This window comes from Syngnathus floridae, chromosome 2 (genome assembly GCF_059516105.1).
Source record: "Syngnathus floridae isolate MCC-2025c chromosome 2, RoL_Sflo_1.0, whole genome shotgun sequence".
Classification (NCBI taxonomy): domain Eukaryota; kingdom Metazoa; phylum Chordata; class Actinopteri; order Syngnathiformes; family Syngnathidae; genus Syngnathus; species Syngnathus floridae.
Genome location: NC_142414.1, coordinates 6,932,800 through 6,954,635, shown reverse-complemented (window position 1 = coordinate 6,954,635; position 21,836 = coordinate 6,932,800). Strand labels below are relative to the sequence as shown.

The 21,836-nt window shown below is 43.2% G+C and overlaps 1 protein-coding gene across 3 annotated transcripts in view; it reads left to right on the top strand.

The window, feature by feature from the left end:
* espn (espin) overlaps positions 1 to 21,836 on the top strand; it is a 30,094-nt gene continuing 8,258 nt past the window's right edge. The window contains exons 1-12 of one of the 3 annotated variants that reach the window (XM_088368675.1): positions 1 to 2,404; positions 3,209 to 3,402; positions 7,587 to 7,773; positions 7,916 to 8,098; positions 8,746 to 8,877; positions 10,137 to 10,401; positions 10,851 to 11,128; positions 13,807 to 13,968; positions 17,475 to 17,721; positions 18,580 to 18,633; positions 20,601 to 20,746; positions 20,872 to 21,249. In XM_088368675.1, coding sequence (XP_088224801.1) covers positions 2,105 to 2,404; positions 3,209 to 3,402; positions 7,587 to 7,773; positions 7,916 to 8,098; positions 8,746 to 8,877; positions 10,137 to 10,401; positions 10,851 to 11,128; positions 13,807 to 13,968; positions 17,475 to 17,721; positions 18,580 to 18,633; positions 20,601 to 20,746; positions 20,872 to 21,249 — 2,526 coding nt within the window. In that variant the 5' untranslated portion in view covers positions 1 to 2,104. The remainder of the gene's footprint in view (positions 2,405 to 3,208; positions 3,403 to 7,586; positions 7,774 to 7,915; positions 8,099 to 8,745; positions 8,878 to 10,136; positions 10,402 to 10,850; positions 11,129 to 13,806; positions 13,969 to 17,474; positions 17,722 to 18,579; positions 18,634 to 20,600; positions 20,747 to 20,871; positions 21,250 to 21,836) is intronic. The other 2 variants (XM_088368673.1, XM_088368674.1) reach the window with 2 other exon arrangements.

The following is a 21,836-nucleotide window of genomic DNA, read 5'->3' as shown; positions in this document are numbered from 1 at the left end:
AACTGTCGCGAGCCTGACGCGTGCAAGGCATACCCCAGCGTTCCCAGGGTGAGGAGGAAAACCGTTGGCTTTCCCAGCAAGCTTTGTTTGCTGCCTGCAAAGGTGGGTAGGGGGCATATAAACTTGATTCAACCACATTCTCTTGGCTCGCTGTTATATAAAATATAACATAATATAATATAGTAATATAATCGGTTTTGATTTAGGTATTTATTGACATTCAGAGAAACATTGAACAACCAGGGTTTGATATAAGCCTTGTATAAATACGTTTCAAACGCACCCTAAAATTACATTACACTAATGATAAAACAGACCAATATGGCATTATTATAGTCCTACATTTTTACAACTACAATTTCACAGTAAAACAAGAAATATGTCAGAATGATTTTGCAGTGTTTAAACAGGCCACACTTTGCATTATTTATGACTTGTGCTGGTGAATCCCACCAGGGAGTCCTTATTGTCTATTTTCTTGTACAATTAATCGAGGCTCTCGTGGGAATGAAAGACCCCACACCCCCACCAGCATCACCACCACCCCGCGCACGTCCGACTGGTGCAAGGTGTAAATGACAGTTGGGCCTGTGTGACAGATGGTGTGGAGAGGCACGCGTCAGGCACGAGTCTGACACGATTAACCCAACGAGAACAACGCACCCCGACCCCACAACCCGACCCCATCATGTACGACAGCATAAAGAGGAAGAGGTGAAGTGATGCGTCACATTTATTGTGCAAACAAAATCCGCCTAAATTAAAGTTTTACTTAATATTGCACTGAAAATAATAGCCTTTTACTTTAGGTAAAGTATATATCAAAAATATATACTCAATGCGGACCCACAGTCTAAATCCTTAATTAAGAAAATTATTTTCCCAATACACTGTGTTAGTTGCAGCAGCTATGTAACATACATAAATACTTCGATATGTACTACTGATAGTTTTAAATATATAGGAAATAAGTAGAAATGCCCCACAAGTGATTTTAACCTCGTCTACTTGGTAGAATGCAATACAGTTCAATTCTAGTCGCGAACATTAAGATTTCATGCTGCCACCGTTCGGCGGTGCAAATAATTACATTGGCTCATAAACTTGGGCAGGTGGCCGTGCTTCATAAGCATTCAGGTAAAGTCAAACGGAACATGCAAGGTTTACATGTTACATAAATGCACTGTTATGAGCTGTACGCAAAAGAAATCTAAAAACTAATTTTCTACTTATTCCAAATTAATATATTACGGTATGTATTTTAAATGTAGCCAGTTGATCATATGAAGAATGTTAATTTACCTCATCGAACATATACCAAACAATTGGGTGATCTATTGTTGTACAGTATGCTGTATTTATATTTAAAAAAAAAAAAAAAAGAGTGGCCTAATGTCCAGACTGGAATCTGATTGAAAGGCTGTCACATAACTGGAATTTGATTGAAAGGCTGTCATTTTGAGAGTTGATTGAAACGACAAGCCACTAGGTGACTATTGCCTACCTTGCTGCCACAGCAATATGTAATAATGTTGCCTGACCTTTTTGTTCTTCCTTCGAAATGGTCAAACTAATTAACATGGTTTGTGGGCCGATAGCATTGCGCAATAAACGATGTGACCAAAACGCTCTCACACTCTTCAGTGCGGCATGAAGTTTGTACTGGCCCTTTAACTGGTGAGCCGATTTTCAGAAACCAACCACCTATAACAGGCTCAGCGATCCTCCCCCTGATGGATTATTTACCGGGCGCTCAGTCCGGTGTCGCCATCTGCCAGAAGAGGGAAAATACACTCTTGAAGCACATGATACGACTTAGTAGTTGTTGGAAAGCAAAGTGGCTGGAGGAGTAAATTATATTCAAATACGTCGTGGGCGCAACAGGTGCTTGCCCATCCTGCAGGAAGACGCACGCGAGACAGGTCAGTTTCGAATTTGAAACTACCGAATGGACTGACTTTTGGATGATCCATAGAGAAATTGAGTGATCAATGTGATGATCGGTTTCCAAACACCGCGGTAATTCTCGCGGTGAAGTAGTCGGATTCAAGTGTAAGAAAGGGATCAGGAGGGGGCGGCGGTCGTCGTGCAGCTTGCAGCAACCATGGTCGTCGAAAGCGAGCGGACGCTGCTGGCCGCAAGGCAGGGGGATGTGCAAATTCTCAAAGCGCAGTTCGCATCGAAATTGCTCACCAGAGACGTGAAGGATGCACTGGGGGCCTCGCCCGTCCATCACGCAGCCCGGGCGGGCAAACTGGCTTGCGTGCGCTTCCTGGTGGAGGAGGCTGGGCTGCCGGGCCACTGTCTGGCCAACAACGGGGCAAGTCCTGCGCACGATGCCGCAGCCACCGGCAACCTGGCGTGCTTACAGTGGCTGCTGACCCAGGGTGGATGTCGGCCAGAGGTGAGTAGGTGGCTGTGCTGGAGTCACGAAAGGCTCCTTTCTCTGTATTCTTCACACTAGTTGAGTAAAAACACATCTCATATCAACTTTCAATGGAAAATTTGTTGTTGGTTACAGTTACCGTCTGTCACATTTAGAATGGTGTTGGAAACTTGAAGAAATGACCTCATACCACCCCTACACTATGGGGGGTCAACAAGTAGACTGTCTATAAAGTAATTAATTTATTTTAAATTAAACCCACAAAACTTAAATCTTGATTATGACTTTTCTCATGGCTTTATTTTAAAGCATTGAAAACCTCTATAGCTACACGTTCCCACATAGATTTAGGTGAAATAACAAATGGAAAATTTGTGATATGAATCACTCAGCAGCATACGAGTGTAGTTTAAGATTGAATTCTTGCAGGATAATAATTCAGGAGAATATACTTGATAGAGCAGATGGAAGACATCCAAGTGTCTCGTTTGTCATTTACTAATCATTTGAGTTGGATTCATAACATTTTTGTATGAAAAGTGTTGTCTTCATCACAAGAAGCCATGTGGCAAAGCACTACTTCTACAACATTTTGAATTTGATTTGCTTTCGGATTCATAGTGTGCGTGTGTGTGTGTAGAAAGAGCAAAACATTTGCAGTCTGGAATTGTCTAAAGGCAATGACAACTTACCTTAATATCTCTGACCTTTCAAGTTAATTGTATCTATTCTCATTATTCAAGTTAGGATGACTGCAATAATCATCACACTTTTGGCTTGCTGCTATGTTAAGTACATGCTATTGCTGTGCTTTGGTTCTAGGACAAAGACAGTTCTGGCGCTACCATTCTCCACCTGGCCTCCCGCTTCAGTCATCACGAGATCACAGAGTGGCTGCTGAAGAGTGGCCAGGTGGACCCCGGGGCTGCCACCGACACGGGCGCCCTACCTGTTCACTACGCTGCTGCCAAGGGAGACCTGCCCTCGCTCCGACTCTTACTGGGGCACAGCCCAAAGTAAGAACGATAAGATGGTTTTACCTCTGCAGGGGTTCTTGTTAGTCTTTTCAAAACAGGGGATGTTGATGCAATTGTGTTTTTTTTTGACAGTTTCTTCTTCTGCCTCATTCATCTTTTCTTCCAGTATTTTAAGCCTTTACATTTCTTTTAATTACCAATTACTTGATGCATGTATCCCAAAACCAAAATCTAAAAAGAAATCCATGATACTCATTGTGGACTATCTATGGATGAAATATGATTGCATAAAATCGCTCATGAGCTCAGAATATGTCTGCCTCTGCTTTGATATAGGCCACCAAAATAGTTTTACAACACCTGCTCCACAAGGTAGACCTGCTTTTATTTGCTCTAATGTCTAGTCTACTTTACTTGTAGTGACGGACAGAACAATGACATGCTCCTCCATTATATGGCAGAAGGTATAATAAACCTGTGTGTCCACCTGCCGCCATTCATACAACAGAATGAGTCATGGCTTTCTGTGAGTACATCATTTTGGTGTTCAGTTAAACAGGCCCAGATTTTATACTGGATAAGTAAATTTGGACAATATCAGTATTATTTCAGTCATCATACCTTTTGTCATGTTTTTGTTTAGTGTGGGGAGATTTTTCAGTTTTAATTTAGATGGGCTAAAAATTAGATTTGGGCTGACTGGCTGGCTGAACGCAGCCTTACTTTCTGGACCTAGACTGTTTGATTGCCCTTTTGTGAATTTCAAAATTGACATTGAAAAATAATGTGCTGCACGCATGAATCAGCATGTTGACTTTATTTTGGTAAAGAAAAACAACAAACGTAACTTGCTCAGTAGTAAACGTTTCATTGCACATTAGCTTGAGGAGAACGCTATTAAACATGTTGTCTTGACTGTGCTGTACTTAGTAAACAAGTCAGGGCTGTTACAAAAACACCCGAGTGAATAAGCTTTGGGGCTCACGCTGGCAAATGTACTTTATAGTCTGGCACTGATCTGGCGCAAGATTTCAGTTTTGCAATCTAAATACTTAAATCCAGTTAAAGGGTGAAACACGCTCTTAGAGGTTTAAAAACATTGCAACTTCCACGTGCTACCTATGCAAGTTATCCAGAATAATTTCATATTTACTGTTCATAGGAGAAGTGAGGCTACTGATGTTGGTTGGCACGCTCTCTGTTGTATTTCATCTCCAAAAGTGTTTGATGGGTTTGATGTTTAGGTTTTACATTAACCAATACTGTCAAACAGTCTCTGCAAGTCTGCCTGGACCAATACCTTGGTCTGTTTAGCTGTATCTAACATATATTGTTGTGTCGGCATTGTTGTGCGATTGCCACTTGACGACTTCCGTCCTTAATCAGTGCAGAGTCAGACCCGATCAGGGTTTACAGAGATAACGCTGGACTGAATGACTGCCATGGACACCGCTAAACACATTAGGGCGGCTGAGTTGTCCGTTCTATCAAACAAACTTGGCACACGGAGTTCCAAACAACAAAACAGCATAAATCACACACTCACTTATCCAAATCAGTAGCCGGGTCATTTGCGGTTATGCAGAGTCCGAGTCGCAACGCAGACCCGCCCGCCGCTTTCAGTCAGCTTACTTTAAAACATTAGAGCCATCTGGTTTTGGCAAGAGAGTGGGGATTTGGCGAGTGGGTGGGGTGGGGTGGGGGGGTTGGGGGACAAAGCCTCTGTGTTTGCACTCTTGATACAAAGACGGAACAAATAATACAGGGACGACTATTGATGCATTGGCAATTATTTGTGACCTTCAGTGGTTTAGTCTTGAAGCTGAAGCGTTCTAAATGTCAGTGATATCCAAGAAGCTAGAATCAGGAGGTAATGAAATATTTCAGCACGTGACAAAACGCCAGTCAGACTCAATCAATGAAGGGAACACAGCAATAAGTGCTATATGTACTTAATTTGTGCATAATTGACCTCTCTGGGATTGCGTATCAGTGACAATCCGCTAATCAACAGAAATGGGAAAGTGACGACTCAGCATACTTTGAACTTCAGCTTTGTATGCTTTACATGCTATAAATGTCGCCATTGCACTGTTTTCTAATGGCACAGCTAGGTAGGTGCATGTTGAAAATTTAATGAGCCCCAGGGACACAGAGCTCCCTGATAGCCGGGGCCCCATTCACTCTTCTCCTCCACCCCTCCTTGCTGTTTGTCACTATCTCCACAGCGACACACAGTAGCGCCAACCTGCGATAAGCTAATGAGGGAAACAAATACGTTTGAATAGCCAAAAGCTCCACCGGTCACTAGCATTGTTTGCAATGGAACTTTGCAACAGGGAGATAAGCATTCTTGCTTCGCGATTTATTACAAGTGCCAAATTTGTATCCATGAGTTTTAAGAGGCAATTGGACGGCTCAGGTTTGTTCTCGTTGAGAGATTGCAAGGAAAACATGACCCCTGTGTTACATCATCAGTTAAGTACCTGGCATTGTAATGAGAGAAAAACAAATCGCTGTGTACATCTAATAGCCCATATCGCACATTATATCATTTTCTCATTAAATATTTTATTATTTTATATTTTATGGTGGTAGAGTTTGACATTTAGTTTCTTCAGAATATAGTCAGATATTGATCAGCCTGCCTTATAGTTGTAACATGATATCAACCGCCAAACGTTTCATTATTCACACTTTAAGTATAACATTATCAAAGTAAGTCCATCTAAAGTGATGAAAAAAACACAAACCACAGTCTTTATCCCAGGAACCACAGAAACAGACTTCTGCAGTCTTCCAAAATATTTCAAACATTTATTTTCTTTAATGTTCAAATGTACTTCTGCTAAGAGTTTAATGCATTCCACAATGGAGCGGGAAGTTAGCCAACATCTTAATAGTTGGTCAGACTCACTATTTAAATCCGTCTCATAAAAATTTTGAAGAATTTCTTATTTCTCCTTTTCAGACCTTGTTTTATTATATCTCACAAGTGATTATAAACTCTCTGGCCACTGCTTGATGAGCAAATTGTTTGATATTTCTTGTCGTTATTTTTTAAATATTACTGAGGTTTTCCCTAAAAATAGCAAACATCCAGGTCTATTTGAACATTTCCCTCAAAGACTAAGCCAACATATTGGGTCAGACTAAAACACAAATAATCATAAGCAGCCTTGCGCGTTGCATTTAGACAGTACATGGGCTTATCAACATGTAGCGTACATGTAGGCTCTAAAGTCAGCGCTGCATTGGCCTTGAGCTGCATCTTATCAAGTGAAAGCTCAGCTGGGTCAGGTTTGTCTCGACGGGAGAGGAGCTCCGCCTCTCTTTTTTTTTTCACCTTGTCTGTGGCTAGTCATCACACACTCGGGCCACCTTCACCAATGGTAAGCCTTCATTAAGCACAAAGCCAGTCTGGCAAAGCCACCAGCGTGGTAATCCTCTTAGGAGATGCTGTGTTCATTTGTCAGTGTCCAGATAAAGCACAACTTTATAGGATTTAGTGGGGAAGTACCCGGTCACTTCCCGACCTCCCTGTGTGGGACAAGGATAGATACAAGTACATGGTTTGGGATGCTTGGCTAGGGGCTTTGCAGGAAAAAGGGGCTGGGAGGGGGGCATAGCTCACTGATAGCTACTTTCAAATAAACTGGAGCTTTTGCCAGATAATCCTGACATAAATAGCTGAATGAAAATTTTGTCCGTTCAACTGTAGATGACAATAACCCAAGTAAGCATCTTGTTTGTTTAAGCACTCCCGCAGGTTCCCGACACTGTTTTCAGAGGCTTTGTCTAAATGTTTTGCATTGTCATTTGAATACCAAACTCTTCACCGACGCTTGGTAGGCCTTAAGATGATTGCTGACATGAGATACAGTATACGTAACAAACAGCTGTCCGTCTGTCTGGAGGGGAAATGACATTCAAACATTGAGCGTTGAATGCACATTTGTTGGTGAATGAGCTGGGCATTGTCTCAAATCAAACAAGTCCTTGATCGGTTTGTGTTTGCAGCAATCTTTTGCTGTATGACATTGTTTTACATTGTGCTGCGATTATCATGTCATTCATGGTTCAAACCATCGACACTATAATAATTATACCATAGATTTCCTGTGTTTCTGTGAATGAAAAGGCTGCGACATATAACATCCGCTATCTTTGCAATGTGAACTGCCCAAATCTTAACCTAGTCTTCTTCTCTCCTCCCACTACAGTTTTACCAACTCCCAAACTAAAAATGGTGCCACACCGCTCTATCTGGCCTGCCAGGAGGGCCATTTGGAGGTCATCCAGTACCTGGTCAAGGACTGCGGAGCTGATCCACTCATCAGAGCCAACGACGGGATGACACCCTTGCATGCCGCGTCCCAAATGGGCCACAACACCGTCATTGTTTGGCTGGTATGCATGCATGGATGGAATGATCTTGTAAACAAATCGAGATAGTGTGTTAATATATACGGGAAAATATATTGAATGTCACTTCCTTAAGCAACTCTGAAATGGCTGATATTTGAAAATCAGACTACAAGTGTTTCTTCAGATGAGTTTCACGGAGATCAGTCTGATGGACAAGGATGGCGACGGGGCCACAGCTATGCACTTTGCAGCCAGTCGCGGTCACACAAAAGTTCTCAGCTGGTTGCTCCTGCACGGGGGTGAGATCGTCACTGACAACTGGGGAGGTACACCGCTGCATGACGCTGCAGAGAACGGTGAACTGGAGGTGAGTACTCCTCATACAATTATACCATGTAGGAATAAATGCCTTGTTCTTTCCTCCGCAAATATTTTGAATTGGGCTAGAAACAGGCAAATGTCTGAACTGATATTCACACTAACTCGGTCACTATGGTTTTCTTTTTCTTTTTTAATGAAACCTACTCAAACTCCTCAAGCTCAGTTTTCGTGCCCGATGCGAGTCTAGCCCAAAGCGCGGTCTAACTGTCTGTATGGATGGAGTTCTTTTCATTCTTATTTTGTTAGGTTAGTACAGGTAGAAGAGAATGTTTGTGTCATTATGCGCCATTGTGAGCACAAACGCATCTGACCAATTTCCGGTACATTTTGTCAATCTGCGCATGTCGGAATAATTTGCTCCGCCAGAAAGTGAACACTCAAGTCCTAATGAGATTGGTGCACAAAGTGCGCTTGTGCAGGTGAAATACAGAGGATGTAGTCAGCCACGTATGTGACATGGGCGGCATTTGGAGACTTTAACTTTCGATGCAACTATAGGCAATGAAAAAGAAAAACACTGAATGAATTCATCTAATTTCAAATCTTGCAAGATTGGGGCCTAGTCTCAGGTCATGTCAAGCATTTCGACATTGTGACTACACATTTTGTGTGGCTTGTATTGTCCCTCCACAGTGCTGTCAGATTCTGGTGGTCAATGGGGTGGATCTGGCCATCAGGGATCAGGATGGCTTCACAGGGGCTGACCTGGCCGAATACAACGGACACTTCCAGTGTGCCAAGTATTTACGCACTGTCGAGAACATGGTGAGCAATGTCATCAACCTGAGACTTTCTTTTCCAGGACTTTGGGGTAACGACCAATCACGTCTCAAACCCAGAAAACAAGTGAGATGTGATTGGTTGCTACCTGATTGCTCTGATTTAATTTCCAAATGTCCCGGCCTGGTGATGAGGAAAAACGTGTGGATGAGTCATTTTCTACCAACACAATATTATTCCTAATGCTGTATTTAGATTAGTAGAACATATTATTGTAATAGGATTTTATTGTAGATTGGGGCTTTATATTAGAGCAAGAAGTCTGCTGACTATTATTTATGTTCAGAACATTATCTGAAGTTTGTTGCCTAAACCTACATCATCACTTCTAATATTTGTGACACTAGAACTGTTAAGGGATTGGCTGTAACTGCATTTTTATGCATTTATATTTTTGCTCTAGACATCAATAGTCCAACACATGCATAAAAGAATGAATAAAACTGGCTTTCAATTTCAGCATGATACAGGTAGTATTCAATGATCACAATGCAATATTCAATAACTGTTGTTAGGTCTTGACATGCCATGAAAATAACACAGGACCTAGTATTTCCAACCTTAAACCTGCCTTCCCTTGTGTGTGTGTGTGTGTGTGTGTGTGTGTGTGTGTGTGTGTGTGTGTGTGTGTGTGTGTGTGTGTGTGTGTGTGCGTGTGCGTGTGCGTGTGCGTGTGCGTGTGCGTGTGCGTGTGCGTGTGCGTGTGCGTGTGCGTGTGCGTGTGCGCGCGTGCGCGTGTGCGCGTGGGCGCGTGGGCGCGTGGGCGCGTGGGCGCGTGGGCGCGTGGGCGTGTGGGTGTGTATTGTCAGCATTAATTGGGCCAATGGGAGCTCCGCAAAGGTACATTCAATGAGGACATTTTGTTCGATCAACAGCTCAAATTTCCATGTCGTTTAAAACCGCTGTAGGAATTGTCAAATGTGCTTTGAGGCTCGCAGGTGCCACAAGCTATTACAATAGGAATCAAGGTCTGATACAATACGCCCAACAGGGCCAAAATGTAGCATTACAATACACGTGTCAGCACAGTATTAATGCTTGAGCACAGTAACCCCCAAGTGGCCAGTGGAACGATAATTCTTCTGCAATCAGGTGGAAACCATTCACCTTCTTGGACTCGCTGCAAATAGGCCCAAGGGACAGTCACCTGCAATCATAAAGCCTCTGGACCAAGAGGCCTATGAGTCGAATAATTGTTTGCCTAGCATCAATACAGAAAAATAATGTTTGACTTCCACCAACAGAGTGTGGAGCACCGGGTTTTGTCTCGGGACCCCTCGCTTGACCTCGCATACAAGGAGCCTGAAAACAAGCAGCAGGATTCGGGCCTCTCGTCCCCAAACACCACCATGCCCCCTACCAGCCAAGCGGCCCACTTTGACATTAGTTCACCAGCCAGCTCCTTGTCTAACTACGGCTCGGCCAACTCCAGCCAATCCAGTACCGGGGAGAAGAGGAGCAGCTTAACATTGTCTCGAGGCACACCGCTGAACACGGCCGCGCACACAGGTCAACTTTTATGCTATTACAAATGATAATCTTCTTACATTTCATCTCCACCTGCTTTCAAAGGTCACTTAAGGTGAATTGCACTTCATTCAAATGCACGCACCAGTCAGTAATGACAGAATAATGTGACATCCAATATTTTCTGCACTGGTCTTAATAGCGTACTCTTATTTATGTATCTGTATTCAAATTGAGGTGAAGTCTTAGTTATTTTAATTGAAAGATTAACTTGCTACTGGTGCTGCTCTCTAGTGGCCAAACAGTAAACTGAGACTTCAAGTAAGTTCAGCGAGGTCAATTTCGGTGTATAAAATTTCATGGAATAATTTTTCCTTTCTCTTTTTCTGTATTATCAAGTTCTGGTTCATTAAATGAAACATTGAAAAGGTTTAATATATGGCAACAGTGTATATGGGCATGAAATAAATGCTCTGTTGTTTTTGTTTCAGGTGCGTCAGAGACAGCCATATCCGACATGCAAGCATACATGGACATGCTAAACCCAGATATCGACCCAGACAGGCCCAAGAAGAGTCACGACTCTGTTTCAACGCTACCACCACCACCCACATTTCCACCCCCGCCTCCCCCACATTCTCCTCCGCCTCCCCCGCCGCCCCCGGGCTATCCGGCACCGAAGCCCCCCCAGGAGGCCTCATCGGTGGAGTTTCTGAAGGTGAAAAGCAACCTGCGCCACGTGGAAGGCAGCAACAACAAGAAGAAGGAGGTAAAAACAATCTTGCAAATTGAAAAACAAAAGTAAGGACAAGTAAGAGGGATTCTTAAAGGAAGTGAAGATAGATGAAAATTCCTCTTCTGAGGAGACTTTCTACAAAATGTTGTCAATATCTGTTGCAGAGCAACACGTTTATTACACAGGTGTGCCTGAGGCTGGCCACACTCAAAAACAATCTTGTGCGACAATCATTTGCCTCACACAATACAACACATCCACGTGTGCCCAAAATAAAGGGCCACTCTAAAATGTCCACTTTTACTGTATTGGGAAAGTTCGTTGGCAATGCACTTGCCACTAGCTGCCATTTCCCCTTGTGCCTCATCAGTTGAGCGATTGCGCTTGTGTAACAGTGGTCACAAAGACGTTATTGTGTAAGAATGGCTCACAAGGCTAATGAAGACGCTCATTACTGAGGCAAGCCTCAGATTTGATGCGCTGTGATGACTATGAACTCAATTCATGTAATGAATCTGGCAACAGATCACTCAACAGTGTGCTGAAAGAGACAAACAGGTAAAATCAGCATCAATACTGCAACGCTAATACTTGATGAGTGAATTATCACTCAGGGCTTATTATATCATGAAAGAGACAACCTATTAGTGAGAATCTCTTTCACTTAATTGGGACCAGTATAAAGCCTGATGAACAAGCTGGATTTTTCCATAAGAATAATGTAGGTCTTTTTTTGTATTTTTGTATTTTTTTTTAACAAGGAAGCCACTCAAGGTAGTGATAGTGGCCTGATGCTTAAGACTGTCTCAAGGGTGAGCTGTGTCAGTCATGTGGGAGGGAGGAATTTAATTAGTCCTGCTCCTTCTCCTCTTTTTACCCAGAAGACCGAGTCCTCATTAAGAATTTAACCTAAGCCTCTCCTTGGGACCACGTGGGCACACCTGCCCGCACACACACACACACACACACACACACACACACACACACACACACACACAATGTGAGCATGCACGATAAACATAGTTACAAAAAAATATTTACTCTTGGTGCTATAGTAACAGCGAAGGCTTAACTCATCCAGGGAATCAGATGAAGTTGCAGTTGAAAAGAACTTCAGTCACTTGATTTGCATTGACTCAAATCAAATGTTTTTGTGGGAATCAGGTAGACAAATGACTGTTTTGCCTGTGACACTTGTAATTCTTTGGATCTTTATTACAGCTGTTCAAAAGTCGATGGACTTTGAGATATGTGATAATGCTACGGAGAGGGAAGCACCGGGTTATTTGTGCTTTACATAACTGGGCAAGTCGGCCAATGGTTGCGTAGTGCAGGCCACCGGTGACATCATCACTTACTGCAAGGCCGGCCCATGAGGTTATTGATGAGGCCTTTGCGTAAAGTGAGAGGGGCAGGTAGAGTGACGGGTGTAGCGCTGAGCAGAGAGAAGAGGTGAGTGACACTCTGGATCTGGTGACAGCTACTCTCTGTGCTCCGCCGGGCTTTGTGGCCGAGGCTCTGTTGAGACGACAGCAAAAGTCCGGGAGACGCTAAACGTCAAGGTAAGGTGTTAAAGAGACGACAGGAACGATGTTGCGTAATAAGTTGAAGGTTTTATTATCCCTGCTGGTGTATTTAAGTAGCAGGATTCCGATTTGTAGCTGATAGTGTTTGTCAGTCTGTCAGTTAAATGGTGCTTATTGGCTTTAGTGTTTCCACTGGTTGTTGTTGTTCTTTTAGACTAAAAGTCCCTGCTTATTCAGCACTTACTCACATATTTGGATTAACAACACAAGAAAATTTGTTTTACAAAACAGGCGCCAGGTAAACTCAAATCAACCACAATACCGCATGCAAAGGAAGGCTGTCGACATGTTTCTATGTCTTGAGATGTGAACTAGTGGGGTTGGGTTGCATTGCGTTGGTTGCGTGGAGGTGACGTTATTCAAAAGCTTTGCTATTGTTGCCCCATCTGCCTGGAGGTTGCTAATCAAACCAATCCATCTGTGTACACCGCTCACGTTACCGTCCCACCTCCCGGACGACTGCCCAGTCGGCAAAGGTTACCAGACTCATCAGTGTTCTGAATGAGGTACTGCAAAAAAAGAAAGAGGTCAGGAGTCAGCTGTCCTCTTACTTTAAAACTGGACACCTGCAAGATGTATGGGCGTCTTACTCAAGAATATGACGCATGAGTAGAGAATGGAATTCTGAAAATACGGGGTAGCATTGCCACGAGAAGCCCGTACTGGTTGAGTTCCATGTTAAAATCCTCTGCTAATTCATGTTGAATATTCTTATTGAGACTTCAATGTGTGACCTTTATGAATCCAGGAGATACTGTAGGTGAAAGTGAAAGTCCTTGCTGCTATGCGCCTCTTACTTTAAGCTGTATATACAAAACTGTAAAGTCTCATGCTGCTTATGTTGTGTGCTTCCTATTTGAAACACAAATGCCAACGGTGCACTGCAGCTGAATACAAGCCTTGTTCAGTTATTAAAATAAAGCCGCTTTGTCGACTGGAGGGCTAATCTGGAAAGAAAAGCCATTTGCCACCATGTTGCACAAAACATTTCATCCAAACTAATATTAGGCGAAATATTTACTGCTGAAGTAAATTGGCCGTGGCTGTATTTATGCCAAATGCATTTTGAAGTTAGCTTTACAGTAATATAAGTTACTTAAATTATTATTTTTTTGTTTGCTTTAGCATCTGACAGTGGGAGAACACCACGACAAGCTGCGGCGTGCAGACTCCAACAGAAAGTCGAGGAGCTTCAATAAGCAGCCAAGCACTGGGGACTACTACAAGACCCTGGGGAGTGACAGCGCCGAGCTCCGTGGGAGCAAAGACATGGCACCAAAGGAGGAGGTAACCGTCACACACTTAAGCACGTGCCTGCATGCTAGACAGTGAAGGTAATTAAGGCATGCACTCGTCTAGACTAAAGTTAGGGCAAATCTTTTTAAAGAGGATGGCAATGAAAATGAAAGTGGGATTTAGCTTAATGGTGAATTGTTGGCATTAGGTTACCGTGGCAATATTTACCTGTGTATTATGCCACTCGGCTGGTTACATAATCCACTGTCCTTTTGAGCTATTTGTTTGCCACATGATGCAAAGAGCCCCCTCATTTCCATTGAGCCTCCACCTTGCTGTATAAACTGTCAAACAAGCGATGATGGAGCTCATTTGGACAGCCGGCCAAATTTGATTTATTTAAGCATTCACCGTCCAGATAAATTAGGTACTCTAGAAGTGCAGTCGAGAGGTTTACATATTATCATTGTTTCAAAGAAACAAGAACAGTGGAAGTGATAAAGACACAGATTTGTTTGCATTATTGTTGTAGTCTGACCAATGATTTATTGACATGTTTTTACCCCACTCTTGTTTGGCACAATTACCGTATTTGCCGGTGTACAGGTCGACTCGGTGTATAAGTCGACCCCCTAAAATTCGACGGAAATTTACGATTTTATGATATATCCTTTGTATAAGTCGAGCTCAATTGTTGCATTATATTAAACTTCAAAATTCAATATGCGAAATTTATTGACGAAATGTGTTCAAATTCCGGGAGGCCGTGCGCATGCGGCTGTTTATAAGCACCGCGGAGGAGATCGCGGCCGGCGAGCTCGCGCACGCCACCCGGCACCAACGGGAGGCCGGAAATAGCTCCAAGCCGAGCGGATCGGCACTTTATAAGCACCGCGGAGGAGATCGCGGCGCCTCATTGGACTTCCAGCGGCCGGCGAGCTCGCGCACCCGCCCGGCACATCCGGGAGGCCGTGCGCACGAGCCAAGTGGCCGAAAATAGCCCCCGCCGAGCGGATCGGCTGTTTATAAGCACCGCGGAGGTGGTGGCGGCGCCTCATTCGACTTCCAGCGGCCGGCGAGCTCGCGCACCCGCCCGGCACATCCGGGAGGCCGTGCGCACGAGCCAAGTGGCCGAAAATAGCCCCCGCCGAGCGGATCGGCTGTTTATAAGCACCGCGGAGGTGGTGGCGGCGCCTCATTCGACTTCCAGTGGCCGGCGAGCTCGCGCGCCCGCCCGGCACATCCGGGAGGCCGTGCGCACGAGCCAAGTGGCCGAAAATAGCCCCCGCCGAGCGGATCGGCTGTTTATAAGCACCGCGGAGGTGGTCGCGGCGTCTCATTCGACTTCCAGCGGCCGGCGAGCTCGCGCACCCGCCCGGCACATCCGGGAGGCCGTGCGCACGAGCCAAGTGGCCGAAAATAGCCTCCGCCGAGCGGATCGGCTGTTTATAAGCACCGCGGAGGTGGTGGCGGCGCCTCATTCGACTTCCAGCGGGCCGCGCACTCGCGCACGCCGCCCGGTTCAAATTTTCTAAGTGCAACGCACAATGAGATGCATGAGAAACGGCCTTGGTTACCATCACATTTGAAGCGATGAATACGAAGTTAAATTTTATGACTCGGTGTATAAGTCGAGGTCGATTTTTTTCGGTCGATTTTGGATCGAAAAAGGTCGACCAATACACCGGCAAATACGGTATGTGAAATTGTAAATGGATGCTTGAAACATCGATGTGTAATAAATATGATGTCAAAATACAGATTAATTAATCGCTCCTGTTTGTTCCAAAACATATGGGAAGAGATCTTGAAAGAAAAATTACCGCATAATAAATTTAAATCCCTGTACTGAACGGGGGTCGCCGTTTGATTACTTTTCAATACTTTTTTATATTTGAGATTATAGATTTATTTTTAAAAGATGTTGCACAATATTCATTCAATTATTTTTAGCATGCAATGAAAGCAGATCCGTTTTATTATTCTTTTTAAATGTTCCAATCTTCTTTTCCCAATAGCATTTATTTATTTATTTATTTATTTATTTATTTGATTTATTTATTTATTTGGAAGATGGTGGTCACAAACCTTGACACAAAAGGACGTTCCAATTATAATTACCAATAAAATAGGACCTGGCATAAAAGAATGATTTAAATAGCTTGGAATGAAAAGATTAAAACCAATACAGTACAGAACAATCCCATCTATTATTGAGTTGATTTGTTGCCACATACCTCCACACTCAACGAGGTCTGTCAAACACAATCATCTGTGTCTGGAGATGTATTACTATAATCTCATGGGAATCAGGAGTGGGCGCACTTGCCTGATATGGGAAATAATCCCCATTGAGCCAATTACAGCCTCAGAGGGGCCCCTCCCGGTCTCTCGAGCAGATGGGTCGGCTAATCAGCGGCACGTGCCGCCGGGCCTCATCTGGACACTAACCTCCCCCAAACTCCCTGGGGGGCATGGAGAGTAAAGGGGCCTCCGATGATGGGCACGCGTGCGAAGAATAAAAGGGGTGGGGCTGATTCTTTGTCACGGTCCATTAACTCGCTTCCAGCAGGGTTCAGAGTGTGTCAGACGCATGCAATGGTGGGCGTGGGGGTTCAGCACTATCACTTACAGCAGCAGATGGCTCGTGCCCAACTGTTTAGCCTTGCTGTTTCCCCTGGAGAGTGGGCCATATTAGCTCTGTTATTGTGTCGGAGTCTATGAGTTGATTAAATGCAGCAGAGGGGGGGCGACCTCTAACAGGGATGCGCTTACATCTGTCACAAGCAATAGTCTGCGCAAGAAATAAAGAGATCCCTCATCCGAGCGGGTGTTTGAACAGGCATTCCGGGTCGGAAGATTGATTTTGACACAACTTGGTAAGAATTGTTAAGAATTTCCCGTGGTGTCACTTTAACAAGCCCAGAATTCACACTAAGACAATTTGGGAGTGAATTGAGACGAAATGATCATTATTTCAGTATTCATTCTTGTAGAGAAATATTTGTGTGGTGGTGTGCCGTGAGAATTTTGAAATTTAAGATGGGTGCTTTGTCCCAGCTAAGGTTGGGAAGCACAGATTTACATTGCATGATTTGTTTTTTGGTCATCTGTGTAAAAAGGACAACATTGTAAAAATGATCCCTGTTCACGCAAACCTGTAAAAACAACTGATTGACAGACCATGTCAAAAATAGTCCAGTTAGGACCCCACAGGTTTTAGAGCTGAGGTTCTTTGACCATAAATTTATTGACCCATCAGTGTTGTCTGAATAATAACTGAAATTGAAATTCCTTTGCACAAATTTGAATGACCTTGTCTACAAATTAGTCGGCCAAGTAAAAAGTATGGGAAATAATCCCCATTGAGCCAAGGAGTTTTCAGAGGAAGATAACGATTGTTCCATTTTGTTAACCCTTCCTTTCAAATAATCAGAAAAACAAGATAGCATAATTCTCACAGCCGTAGGTTGCAATCTTTATAGGTCACAATGTACTCTTGCGTGCACAGAGAATACGTGATATCACTAATGATGGGTTCACACTTATATGCCCAGGGCTCTGTTTTATTGGAGGAGCCTGGCGATGGCTCCACCCAAGCATCTGAAAATGGCACTGCGGAGGAAACAGCCCCAGCCCCAGCACCACCACCACCACCACCTCCACCACCTCCCCCTCCTCCTCCAAGCAACCCGACGCCAACACCCCCAACACCTCCTCCGTTGCCACCGGACACACCGACAACCCAGAATCACTCTGCCAACATCTCCAACAAACAGCGACGTGCATCTTCCTCGTCAGGAAGTGAGTTTCCCTTGACTTCAAATGCCCTATTGCAATTGAAAAGGAGGTTGAACATATATTTACAAACATTTTCAAAGATTGGAATCCATTACTTCTGGTGTATCAAATAAATTTTTGTTTGGTCCCATTTCTTAAGACAAGCATATTAAAGGCAAGAAATCTCTCAAGGTAGAGATGTATTGCGCCTAACACTGCAGCCCTGAATAATTTATCTGAAATTCACGATGCAGGGCTACCATTACCTTCTGAGCTGGTTTAGTGTTCGGCCATTTCTTAAAGTGCGTCCGTGTGTTACATGCTGCTGACTGACTGTGTACTGCAACAGGTGCCAGGAAGTCTTTTCTAAGAACACAACTCTGCGGCGGGGTTTAGGTTGGAAATAGTGTCCTAACTAACAACCGCTTGTGCTAACATTTGAAAATAAAAAATATTTATTTATTCTGTAATACTGTAAGACAAATTGTGTCTTTTGAAATTTTCAATTAGATTTTGTAAAAATCCAGTATCAGTGTGCCACTTTTCAAAACTTCAATAGCAGCTTTTACTCACAAAAGTAATCATCTTAACAAATGAATCTCAACCTTTGACCCAAATAATTAACTTACCTAAAACTATATTCCTCATTTGTACTGCACATGACTTTTGATGACATGAAAAAACATATACTTGGTTACAAAGAGTGCTGTCGAAACACTCCAATACTTTTGCAACTTGGAATCAGTTTCTTGAACATTTTATCTTCTTGCTTTCTGTTGTTTTCACACTTGCATCGTACCATCTTTGTCTGCTTACGATATTTGTCTATTTTTATCTCTGCTTTTGCCTGCCATGGTCTTTCCTCACTGCTGCTCTTTCAAGGCGGGGGTCTCTCTGCTCCACAGGCAGAGGGAGGGGCACTAAGACAAATGAAGAGTAAGTAGAGTCCACAAAACAACTATATACATTGTGTTTCCCAATAAGTCCATTCCCTGATATGAAACGACAGCGTTAGGCAAGATGCCCTCTGATTGGGGGGGGGGAACTAAATGTGATACCCTCAGATAGGTGGTTTCTCACTATAAAAAAATTGCCGGTTTGTGAGACACCAAGGCAATAAAACAGACACTAAGCTGCAAACCAATAATTCTGGACTTTAATACCTTTAAAAAAGTCCTTATATTCAGTTGTCTTGTTTTTGGCTAATTGCAGCAAAGTGATAATACATTAGAAGCCATATTTGACATTGCTATGGAATTGTTTGACTCTTGAGATGTCCCTTTTCTTACTTTCTTCACCCTCTTACCATCATTTTGACTCAAATTGACATTGGTTTATTTGTCCAAGAAGTCTTTGGAGCATGGAATGTTTTTTTCACGGCAAAGTCCAACCTGGCTTTACTGTTGTCATTGAATGTTAATTGTAGGTTTACTTCCATGATGGAGTCATTTCTTGTCCAAATCTACAAACGTTTTTTTTTTACTTCTGTTTCTATTGTGGTCTTTCGCTTTCAAGGATTTTTCTTTGTTTGGAGGCAAAGAAATTGATTATTCAGCTTTTCACTTACAAAAAAAAAAAAAGGTTGTTTGTAGTGTACTGGAGTCAGTTCACAATTTGAATCAGCATTCCATCTGAATCAGTGTTCCCCACATGTGTCAAGTGTACCTTATCCAGAGTTGTTTTGCTGTGTTGTGAGGAAAGCAAGCTAGCCAATGGCGAACATGAAGAAATTGTGTATCAACTTGGCTGTGGTGATTTTGACTAACAAGCTGAGTGTGTGTGCGTGCGAGTGTACGTGTGCGTGATAATTCCTTGCCAGCTTGCCAATGGCTCGCTGTCACTTTCAGTTAGCGGTGATTCCTTTAGATTTTCCACCGACCGTGTTGATGGGGCTTTAACAGGGTACTGCTTTCTCCTCCCGGAGGGAGAGTGCAACAGAGTGAGGGAGTGTGAGGAGGGGTTGCCGGGTGCTAGGGCTTTGGCGGCCAGTTGCGGTGACCTCGACAGGGAACTGTTTGACGTGAAGACTCTTTTATTTTCATCCAGCAATTAGAGATGACTGAGGATATTCAACTTATTTGAGGTTTTTCTCTAAAGAAGGTGAGGTGTGAATTGCCTAGACTGTGTTTTGTGCAAATAGTGAAATGCTAAATGGTGTATGAAGTTTCATTTGGTGAAAGTTATAAAGGAAACCTAAAGCTCCTCTCTTACTTGAGTTGTATTGTTTTTATTAATGTGATTGTTTTGACGTGAGAGTCAGCTGCTGGGGTTTTATTTGAATTTGGTTACTCATTTACTAATATGCATTCATTATATTTCTAAAATTTACTGTGCCTATAAAATAGACAGTGTGACATTTTCCGACATTTATTGTAAAGTCAGTCATTGTAGTCCCTAAAAAAAATTAAAAGTGTTTCTTTGTAAATGGAATTAGGGGTCAAAGCTTAAGTATGTGTCGAAGGTTGCTGCATTGTTCATTGTAAGCAGATTAGGGGCTGTGGATGCTGAATACGTACATTTTATAACAATCCATTCTTAAACTGAAAGTTCAGCAGGTCCAATTTAGCATCAGGTGAGCCCCTTTTCGTTTGCTTTAATGAAATTGGACCGCTTCTGCCTGAATTGCACAAAGATGTCTGGTAAGGTGACACTTAAATGCAATTTGGAGTCTTTTGAAGAGGGCAGATGTCTCTCTGAAACAGTTGTATGATATGTTTTAAGAACAAAATATGGCTAATAATAAAGAGTGTCCAAGCCAGTGATCCACCAATCTGGATATGTTCCATGTCAACAGTAACACTTACCTGATTGGATGAAATATCAAGCATGCCAAAAATCACTTTGTCGCTCCCTCTATTCCATCTTGATTCCTTAATAATTCTGCATAATTGTTTTTTTTTTAGGCACAAAATCTTTCAACATGATGTCCCCCACTGGTGATAACTCAGAATTGCTGGCAGAAATCAAAGCCGGAAAGAGCCTGAAGCCGACACCTCACAGTAAAGGCTACACCACTGTCTTTTCCAACAGTGGGCCAACAGGCAACAACGTAAGCGCCCGCGATTGCGTGACATTTTGTCTCATGCCTTGGATTTGGGGAATTACAAAGTATGCATTCGTTAGAATCACATCCAACCTGTTAAAAGTCCATTTGTGATTTTTGCATTTGTCCAGGGAAACACTGTCTCTCCACCAGAGACTCGCCCTTGTAGCCCGCCATCCAAGACGTCATCCCCACGCACGTCCAATACGTCAGTCACCTCTCCACCCACAACGCCGAGTCCCACTCCTAGTCCACCTAGCACGGGAACCTTCAGGAACATGTCAGCATCAGCCAGCTTGGAGCAAATACACTCCCATTCAGTAATCAATGGAAGCAGCATTACTGGCACGGCAGCAGCACAATCGGGGAGAAAGTCAAGCCTTGCAGACGTGGAGGCGCTCGTACCCACGCACGATGAGCAGGGTAAAGCCATCCCCGAATGGAAGAGGCAGGTGATGGTACGAAAGCTTCAGGTCAAAGTGCAAGAGGAGGAGGAGCACAAACGCAAGGTAGGCACGGCAGCTGCCCTTCTTGTCACATTCGAGCCATCCCATTTGTGTTGTCAAGAATTTGAAAGCAGAACGTTTAACAGCCTGGTTTTGCTTGACAGTAATGAACACAACAAATGGAATGTAGCTTGATTTAGAAGTGGGTTTTTTGTGACCATGATTTTTGTGTGCGAAGAATAAAAGTAATTGTAGTGGATTGGAAATTCCCCCCCAAAATGAAAATGAATCTAGTTTGTTTAAAACTGCTCTCCAAGTTTGAATGCTCCTAGAGGTTGGCATTTCTTAAGGATAACGCTGCATGTTTTGCATGTTTGGAGTCTTTGGAGTGATAGGAAGACTTGACTCCACTGCCCATCACAGCATCAAAACACTTGATGAATGAATTTCACAGAGTGAGCCATTGTTGGATGATGGAGTGATTTGTGGTTTCAAGTTGATACATGCAGATTCAGTGGTGTGATGTCGAGCCCATTCACACTACAGTTCAAACAACAGTCTTCAACAAAACGCATACAAAAAACTGAAGGTGCATTTGAATCATACAACTTGTGCGGATAAATATATTTTATTCATATTATTGTTTACAT